Below are 10,262 nucleotides of genomic sequence, written 5' to 3'. Positions count from 1 at the left end.
AACGCAGGATACGCAGTAGTAGCCACGTGGAATAAATCCTTGTTATCCACTGATTTTATTGCTTAAATTTAATATTATTACCGCGAATATGTCGCCGGTCACGTATAATGCTTTCAATACACTTAAATTTAATTATAATTAATAACTAATAAACAATAAAAGTTACTTTGCACAATTACTTTTACTTTGCAAGTTAATTGCCAGAAAGAAATATAAGATTCACAAAATATAAAGTACGTGAATATTGCAAATATAATTGCCTGATTATAATCGATACTAAATAATAAAGACGTCTGAACGCTAACTGATCCAGGATCGAAGTGGTGACCGATAATTTTTGGGCATAGGGCTAGCCTCCCGACTGTCCCCACCTCCTCCTCACAGACACGCGTCGACGTAACAAGTTGTCATGTGACCACGGCACTATGACGTATAACATTAGACGGCAACGAGACGGATAAAAGCGGGAACCGCAAGGCTGAGGGAGACGAAGACAATTCACATTGTCTCAACCAATCATCAGTCAATGGAATATAATTTATTGAATAAGAAGTGGAATTTTTCGGTATTTTAACAAGCATAGTGTCAGTATCTAGGGAAACAGTTTTCCTTTTTATTATTAACCATTTATTCGACTTGATTATTCAATAAATAAATTGATCATGACAAATGATCGATATTTCCTAAAAATAATCAGTTAATGGAATAGAATTTATTGAATCAGAGATGGAATCTTCCGGTATTTTAATAAACAAAGTGTCAGTATCTAGAAAAATAAGTTTCCATTTTGTTATCTACTACTTTTTTGTCTCGTATATTTAATAAATAATTAATCATGACAAATAATTGATATTATTCATTAATAATCATTCAGTGGAATAGACTTTATTGAATAGGAGGTGAAATCTTTCGGTATTTTAATAAGCAAAGTGTCAGTATCTAGCGAAATAAGTTTCCATTTCGTTATTCACCACTTTTTTGACTTGTATATTTAAGGAATAAACTGATCATGACAAATAATTGATATTTTATACAAATAATCAATCAATAAAATAAAATTTATCGAATAAGCGGTGGAATTTTTCGGTATTTTAATAAGCAAACTGTCAGTATTTAGGGAACTTTTTTTCCATTCCATTATTTACCCATTATTCGATGTGTTTTTTCACTGAAGTGATTAATAATGACAAATAATTAATATTATATAAAATTGATCAAGCAGGTGAAACTATGGACGCCAATCAAGGTGATGGAGAGGTCCGTCAAACTGGTGCATGCCTCTTAGAGAAAGCGTCAACATTCGGTACATATAAAGAAGGTAATTAAGATGGGCGTGTGTGTATGTATACATGCGTTTGTACTTTTGACTATACTCGCTATTCAGTTCATTATTTATCACTTATTCAACGTGCTTGTTCGATAAATTTATTACTCATAACAGACAATGAACATTTTATCAATTATTAGACAATGGGATAGAATTTATTAAATTCGATTTGAAATTTTCCGGTATTTATACGAGCAAACAATTAGTATCCAGGCAACTAATTTTCCATTTTATTATTTATTATTCATCCGACGTGTTTATTCAATACATTGATTAATAATGACACATGATTAATATTATATATTAATGATTTGTCAATAGAATAAAATTTATTGAATAAGAGTTGGAATCTGTCGGTATTTTTATGCGCAAAGTGTCAGTATCTAGGGACCTGATTTCCCGATCCATTAGTTACCACTTATTTGACGTATTTATTCAATAAATTAATTAATAATGACACATAATTAATATTATATATCAATAATTAGTCGATAGAATCGAATTTATTGAATAAGAGTTGTGTTGAGAATGATAAAGCTCATGAGTCATAAGTTAGGTATGATAAGAGGATAAATATGCCTATGGTGTATTTATTATATCTATAAGTAATAACACTAGATATAAGTGCAGTCAGTTTTTCATGTGAGTTATCATAGACTGGTCGCATTGATAATTGTCTATCGCGTGCATTTCAGATCCATGTATAATTAATTTGTATCTTTGCTGTTACTTGTCTTTTATGTCAATATATTATCAATTACAAAATAAAATCGAAGGTGTTAAATCATTTAAATCGTCTCTCAAAACCGTGGTATATAATAACAAGTTGGAATCTGTCGGTATTTTTATGCGCAAAGTGTCAGTATCTCGGGAAGTAATTTTCCATTTCAATATTTACCACTTATTCGACACGTTCATTTAATAAATTAATCAATTATAACAAATAATTGATATTTTATATAAATTATCAGACAATACAATAGAATTTATAACATAAGAGTTGGATTCTTTCGGTATTTTTATTAGCAGAGAGTCAGGATCTAGTAAACTAATTCATTATTTGATTATTTACAACTCATTCGACTCATGTATTTAATAAATTCATTTATAATGATAAATAATTAGCATCTTGTATTGATTATTAGTCAATAGAATAGAATTTATAAAACAAGAGGTGAAATCTCTCGGTATTTTTATGTGCAATGTATTGTTTACCACTTATAAGACATATTTTTTTAATAAATTAATTTATATATAATACCGAATAGTCAAATTGTGTTTCAAATATATGTTTCAGATGAGCTCCGTTCATTGTTTTTAAACGCATTTGTTGATAATTGTCCAAACTTCCTCTCAAGTTTCATCGCAGATACTAACCCACCGCCACCACGATTGATAATCGAAAATCTCGATTTGGCTAAATATAATGCTGTTCATCTAATGTTATTGTTCTCTTCTGCTGTAGAAGTACGTCGTTCAGTCCTCAGTGTGGCAATATATTTAGATAAGCATTCGAGTCCACCTTCGGAGAAATTCAATCATAATACTGGAGTGATTGATTTGATTGCTCTGAATCTGCCGCACAGTCCATACGACGTATAGAAGGCTTTACACACCCGATTACTGGAGATAAATTTTTCTTGAGTTCCATTTCAGATGATTATTACACCTCTAAGGAGCCTAAATACTTCTGTGAGCAATCTTAAATCCATGACAAAGATTGCTTTCTACTTTATTTATTTCTTTACTTGCCTGCATTTTTTCAATTGTTACGTCCAGCTAAATGCTTTTTAAATAAATAAGAGAATATTCAAACGATAATTATAAATAATATTATTATAAATAAATTTAAACAATAATTATGAATAAATTTAAATAATAAGTATAAATAAATTTAAATATTTTAATTATAAATATTGTACATGTGGGTGTATGTGTGGGTGCGCACGCACATAGGTCCACATAGGGGCATGCCCTTCCCGCTTTCCTAAGGTGAAAATCATAGAGAAAGGGAAAGGTCCCTGTTCGAATCTCCCGCGCTTGCGTTTCACGTCGCTACTCTGAGGCCGGTTGAATAGAGTTGCGTCGGCGCATTATCATGCGCAGGGGGATCCACCGGTCCCATTCTCATCTCAAGCTCTGCCCACTGATCCAAGTGGGGATGAAGAAGAAGGCGAAGCCATCATTGTTGAAAACTCACCGACGCTATAAGCCACGTGTTTTTTTGTGTTAAATTCAAATCTTTTACAATCTCGCGATAATTATATCTTATCATTTCCAGTTTAATATAAATTAAACAGTGAATAATTTTCACTTACTGTTTTTGTAATTATTTAAGTTGTTATCTCCCTAAATAATTACTTTAGCAATTAAATTCATCTCACCGCGTGGTTGTTGGTTTGCCGCCAACCGCCATCTTTATCTCACCTCACTGCGTGATACCACGTTTCATACTTTTCTCAACATTTATACCAAAATTACCAGTGCAGTGTATATAGTGTATATAATAAAATGAATAATTAATTTATTAATACTACAAAAATAAAATAAAGTGTTTAAAAGTATTTATTTTTAATATTAACTCGTCAACACCTCAATCCTGCCAATTAAGCATCCCAGCATCTCACCTCCTCACTTGAATTTAATTTAAATTCAATTTTATATATTTAAGTGAAATAAACATTGGTCCTTCGAGCCGGATAGCTTAATTGGCGTCAAAAACAGTGAAAAGTTCATCTCAAAAGAGCGCATCTCAAGGTCAGTTCAACACCAGTGCATTGCTGAGTATCCTGGACGTGGTACTGCATTGGTGGAAAAAGTGCTAAGGGACACATCAGTGCAAATTACACTTTGTGAAGTGACCAGTGCATCGTGTTAGTTATTGCATCATCACAAACAGCCCCAACCTACATCGCTGCATCTCAACAGAAGTCATCACCAGCTACTGTCAGTTTGTTCTGGTCTATTATTTAATTACAAGTTTTTTTTTGTGTTTCTCACATCACTTTAATTACAGCTACTACGTACATCGCAATTATCAAAATGGTTGCAGTTCAAAACAAACTGGCAATGCAAGCTGGCCGCATGTCATTCATCTCATCTCTTTCTGCGGCTGCAGAAGCCGGGGTGTTCGAGACCCTACCACTGTCTGCTGTAACCGCCAAACTCAGACTTCTCAACACATATTGGAAGAAATTCGAAGCTGACCATGAGAAGTTGCCCTCGTCAAAATCGGACGTCACTGTGGAGCACAAATACTTCACTGACGGGTCCTTTGAGACCACTCTCCAACAGTATCAGGCAGCTTCAGACGGCCTCCACACCCGCATTGCGGATATTGAAGCAAAATTACCATCTCACGGCAGCGATCTGGCTAACTCAAGCCTCATCTCATCACCTCACCATCGTACGGCTTTGCCAACCATCACCGTACCAAAATTCTCCGGCAACTATCAGGACTGGAGACACTTTCATGATTTATTTGTCTCACTAATTGGTGAAAATCCAAATCTCACCAACGTTAAAAAGATGCACTACCTCAATTCATGTTTGGTTGGTGAAGCAGCTCGTCTCACCTCAAATATCAGCATCACTGCAGAGTCGTTTGAATCGGCCTGGAACACGATCGTCAACCAGTACGAGAACAAACGGCTCCTCATCTCAACTCAACTGGACAAACTTTTCAGTCTCTGTGCAGCTGAGTCATCATCAGCCAAGCATCTCAAGGCAGTTTTGGGCACTGCTATTGAAGCCATTGATGCCTTGAAAGCACTGAAATCGCCAACCGACCAGTGGGATCAGATCCTTGTACATCTCGTCTCACATAAATCAGATCTGGCAACCTTGGAGGCATGGGAAGTCAGTGTGGGGGCTACAACGGAGTTTCCCACCTTCGCAGAGCTCCGAACCTTCCTCCAAGGTCGCATTCGAGCCAGAGAAGCTATGGAGTGTGGTGTTTCTCCACGAAAACCACAAACCTTCAAATCATCATCTCAAACCAAGCCACCGCCTGCAGCACGGGTACACAACCTACAACAGGCGAAGACGGAGACGTTCAACATCTCACCATCATCATCTCAATCAAAGGCACCCGCTAATCAGGTCCCACCGTCAGAGAGTAAGCAGTGCAAGTTATGCTCACAGGGACATTTTGTTGTGTACTGTCCCCAGTTCTGCGCTTACTCTCCTGACAAGAGACATCAGTGGGCAACCCAGCGATACCTCTGCATCAATTGTCTTGGGTCCCACAACATCGCACAGTGCCACAACCCCAAGACTTGTGCATACTGTCAAGAACAGCATCATTCCATGCTACATGGTGCCGCTGCTTTGGCCAACACAAAGCCAGCTCCGAAGAAAAACACAACTTCAAAGCCACCAGCAGTAGCACAAACATCTTAACAACCAGATGGCGAAGCATCATCAGAAGCTGATGCAAGTAAGTCAGCTTAAACTTATCTTGCATCATCTCAATGAATCTAATCTCATCTCACCTCGTTTGTGTTTCTCACTCTCAGCTCATCTCAAACGCTTGACAACCAGTTCTCACCTCACCTCAAGTTCAACAAAAGTTGACATCAATGATGTCAAGTTCTTATCTCAATCAGCAGCACTCAACTCAGTACAAATAAACCACTCGCATGACATCTCAAGAGCAATATCACGACCCAGTGTCTTACTGGCCACTGCCAAGGCCATTCTCAACTACGCAGATGATAATCATCAAATTGTCCACCTTCTCATCGACCCTGGGTCAGAACTAACTCTCATATCACGGACAATAAGCAATAATTGTCAACTTGACATCATTTCATCTCAAATCCCAATTGTTGGAGTCGGCAGTGTATCATCCGGAAGTACATCTGGAGCTGTAAACATCTCTCTCACCTCACTCCACTCTGATGATAGTGTTATCATCTCTGCACATATTCTCAATAAACTTACAGCTGAGCTTCCAGCTGTTTCAATCAAGAAACATTCGTGGAATCATCTCAACAATCTGCAATTAGCTGATCCAGACTATTTCAAGTCTGATAAAATTGATCTACTTATCGGCGCAGATTGTTATGGGCAAATTATCAAACCTGGAGTTCAAACTGGTTCACTTGGTGATCCAGTTGCTATCAAAACAATTTTTGGCTGGTCCATACTTGGTCCAGTATCATCTCAATCACAACAATCACCTAGCAGATCTGACCATATCATCTCTAATGATCAACTTCATGAATCAATCATCAAGTTTTGGCAACTGGAAGAAGTTCCATCACATCTCAACGAGTCTCTCACGGTAGAAGAAGCTGAATGTGAGTCTCACTTTCAATCAACTCACTCTCGTGATCACACTGGTAGATACACCGTGCGATTACCATTTAAATCATCTCAGCAGCTTGGACATTCAATACACATTGCCATCAAGTGTCTAAATCGACTAATAAAAAACGTCTCACAAAAGTCTGAGTTCAATCATCTCTACAAGGATTTTCTCACGGAGTATGAGGCCATGGGTCACATGCAAAAGGTCCCAGATTCATATCAATCATCTCACATCACCTACTATCTACCTCATCACGGTGTTCTTCGTGAAGAAAGTACAACAACTAAGCTGAGAGTTGTTTTCAACGGCTCCAGTAACACAACCTCAGGCATCTCACTCAATGACACACTTCACACGGGTCCAAAACTGCAGTCTGACATTTTTGATGTCTTACTGTATGTCAGAAGACACCAATTCATCTTCACCACGGACATCACAAAGATGTTCCGTCAAATCAATGTTCATCCAGATGATTGGGACTATCAACGGATCCTCTGGGTAGATGATGACAATCAACCTCAATTATATCATCTCACCACCGTTACATACGGCACGCGTCCAGCACCATACCTTGCTGGCCGTGTTCTCAAACAGCTGATCATCGATGAAGGAGATAAGTATCTACTAGCTGTCGAACCTTTTGAAAAAGGCAGTTACGTGGATGATATCTGCCGAGGCGCTGATAACGTCAATCATCTCAACAACATCGCATCTCAAGTGGAAGCAATATGTTTTGCTGGTTGTTTTCCACTAGCCAAGTGGAAAAGCAACCATCCTCAGTTCAGCAAATTGTCATCATCTAACATCTCAAATTCACACGAGTTCAATGAATCTACATCCAAAATTCTTGGACTTTCGTGGAAGTGTCAACCAGATCACCTCACATTTACTGGTCATACACCTCAAAAGGCTGCCATCACCAAAAGATAAATTTTATCTGAAACAGCCCAGTTATTTGATCCACTGGGGCTCATCTCACCTGTTGTCATCAAAGCCAAGATCTTGATGCAAGATCTATGGCTAGAAAAAAATGGATGGGACGATTCACTCTCACCTCAGATTATTCACCGTTGGAAGAAATTCCGAGATGAATTACCTGAACTATCACAACTTAAAATTCCTCGCTGGTTAATCATCTCATCAGACACCTCGAACATCGAGATACATGGATTTTCTGATGCGTCACAGCATGCCATGGCCACTGCTGTCTATATCAAGACTCATCATCATCTCACACCAACTAAAATCACTCTTGTCTGTGCAAAGACTCGAGTTGCACCACTGAAACGTCTCACAATTCCTCGTCTCAAATTATCAGCAGCTCTACTTCTCACTGAACTCATCTCACACGTACAAACAACTCTCAATCTACAAGATGTTCCAGTTTATCTCTGGACAGACTCAGCGGTGGCTCTTGTCTGGATCAAACAAGAACCAAGTAAATGGAAAGAGTTTGTAAAAAACAGAGTTCAATCCATTTAACAAAACCTACCAGCAGCCAACTGGAAGTTCATCTCAGGAAAACAGAATCTTGCAGACTGTGCTTCCAGGGGTTTGACTCCATCTCAACTACAATCTCATCAACTCTGGTGGTCAGGTCCAACCTGGTTACTAGAGCCAGGTTACTAGAGCCATCTCACCAATGGCCAGAATTTACATCTCAAGAAGATCCTGAAGTGGACACTGAACGAAAATCAGCCCAAGCTCACCTCGCAGTCACCAGTCCAAGTTTACCACTTGGTGACTTGCTTGAATCATCATCAAATCTCACCAAGTTGCTCAGAATCACTGCAATTGTTCAGCGAGCAGTTGCAGTCTTCAAGAAAATTCCTGCATCATCTCTTCACATCTCACCACTCACACCAGCTGATTTACATTCAGCTTTGTACTTCTGGATCAAAACAACTCAACAAGGATATTTCAAGAACGAGATTTCTCAATTATCTCAAAACAAACCGTTTTTGAAATCTCATCCGTTCTCACGTCTCACAGCTTCCATCGATTCTACGTATATTGTACGAGTTGGTGGACGACTACAAAATTCTCATCCCGACACGGATAGCAAGCATCTACCCATACTACCGAAGAATTGTCATCTCTCTCATCTCATCATCTCTGATGCGCATGCTCGCACAATGCATGGAGGGAAGCAACTGATGCTAGCTGCCGTGCGCAAGAAGTGTTGGATATTTGGGGGAAGAATCCCAATTAAATCTCACATTCAACGCTGTGTTGTCTGTGTAAGACAGAGAGCTCAGCGATCTCAACAGTTGATGGGTCAACTGCCTACATCTCGAGTCTCACCATCACTCGTCTTTGAAAGTACTGGCGTAGACTACACTGGTCCTGTTCAGCTAAAATACTTTCAAGGACGAGGTACACGCTGCTACAAAGGCTGGATTGCCGTCTTTGTATGCTTCTCAACTTCTGCAATTCACTTGGAAGCTGTAAGTGATTACACTGCAGAAGGCTTTCTCAAGGCGTTTAGGAGGTTCACAAGTCGTCGTGGCATCTGCAAAACCCTTTTCAGTGACTGCGGAACGAACTTCAAAGGGGCAGATGTCATTCTTAAACAACTTCTCTTTGGTGCACTCAACGAATCATCTCATCTCCAGCAAGTTCTCACCTCAGACGGAACTCAGTGGATTTTTAATCCACCTGGTGCTCCACACATGGGTGGCAAGTGGGAAGCCGCTGTAAAATCTGTCAAACATCATCTCCAACGCACCATTGCTGACCTACTTCTCACCTATGAAGATTTCTCAACATTCCTCACTCAAGTTGAGGCCCTATTAAACTTAAGGCCACTCAGTGCACTTACTGATGACCCTGAGGACATCTCAGCTCTCACCCCGGGTCATTTTATCCGAGGTGCGCCACTCAACACTGTACCTGAACCATGTCTCACCAGTGTACCAACATCTTGTCTCTCACTTGATCACAGAATTCAAGAAAGACTTCAGCATTTCTGGGAACGCTGGTCTGCTGAATGTCTGCAATCTCACCAATCATCTCAAAGTGGCATACATCTCACCATGATATCAAGATTGGTTCATTGGTTCTCATAGTGGACGAGAGGTATCCACCATCCAACTGGCCTCTTGCCAGAGTTACTCATCTCCATCCTGGTAGTGATGGTCTTACCAGAGTCGTCACTGTCAAGACTGCCACCTCATCATTCACCAGACCAGTCACTAAGCTGGTTCCGTTACCTATATCAACCGCCAAGGAAGATTCTCATCTCTAACCATCTCATCAGTATCTTCTCCAACGAGTTGGCGAAGGTGGGGAGAATGTTCGAATGTCCCGCGCTTGCGTTTCACGTCGCTACTCTGAGGCCGGTTAAATAGAGTTGCGTCGGCGCATTATCATGCGCAGGCGGCTCCACCGGTCCCATACTCATCTCAAGCTCCACCCACTGATCCAAGTGGGGACGAAGAAGAAGGCGAAGCCATCATTATTTAAAACTCACCGACGCTATCAGCTACGTGTTTTTTGTGTTAAATTCAAATCTTTTTCAATCTCACGATAATTATATCTTATCATCTCCAGTTTAATATAAATTAAACAGTGAATAATTTTCACTTACTGTTTTTGTAATTATTTAAGTTGTTATCTCCC

General features: G+C 39.2%; 3 protein-coding genes across 8 annotated transcripts; all 3 read left to right on the top strand.

Annotated features, from left to right (window-relative positions):
- The first annotated feature begins 523 nt into the window (after positions 1-523).
- Positions 524-3,166, top strand: LOC130666461 (uncharacterized). 6 transcript variants are annotated; one of them, XM_057467471.1, is made up of 3 exons: positions 524-758; positions 1,223-1,318; positions 2,625-3,166. In XM_057467471.1, the coding sequence occupies exons 2-3, from the start codon at positions 1,231-1,233 to the stop codon at positions 2,927-2,929; spliced, it is 393 nt and encodes a 130-aa protein (XP_057323454.1). In that variant the 5' UTR covers positions 524-758; positions 1,223-1,230; the 3' UTR covers positions 2,930-3,166. The 6 variants fall into 6 exon arrangements, with proteins under 6 accessions (XP_057323454.1, XP_057323450.1, XP_057323453.1 ...); XM_057467467.1 differs by lacking the exon at positions 524-758 and adding an exon at positions 847-931; XM_057467470.1 differs by lacking the exon at positions 524-758 and adding an exon at positions 857-1,086.
- Positions 3,167-4,369: 1,203 nt separating this feature from the next.
- LOC130667159 (uncharacterized) lies at positions 4,370-7,571 on the top strand. The gene is made up of 3 exons (XM_057468648.1): positions 4,370-5,645; positions 5,736-5,765; positions 5,845-7,571. Exons 1-3 carry the CDS (start codon positions 4,370-4,372, stop codon positions 7,569-7,571), a joined length of 3,033 nt encoding a protein of 1,010 aa, XP_057324631.1.
- Positions 7,572-8,083: 512 nt separating this feature from the next.
- Positions 8,084-9,709, top strand: LOC130667158 (uncharacterized). The gene has a single exon (XM_057468646.1). It carries the CDS (start codon positions 8,084-8,086, stop codon positions 9,707-9,709), a length of 1,626 nt encoding a protein of 541 aa, XP_057324629.1.
- Positions 9,710-10,262: the final 553 nt, after the last annotated feature.

The sequence above is a fragment of the Microplitis mediator genome, chromosome 4 (genome assembly GCF_029852145.1).
Source record: "Microplitis mediator isolate UGA2020A chromosome 4, iyMicMedi2.1, whole genome shotgun sequence".
Taxonomy (NCBI): domain Eukaryota; kingdom Metazoa; phylum Arthropoda; class Insecta; order Hymenoptera; family Braconidae; genus Microplitis; species Microplitis mediator.
The sequence above is the reverse complement of the archived record's forward strand: the minus strand, read 5'-3'. Positions and strand labels throughout refer to the sequence as shown.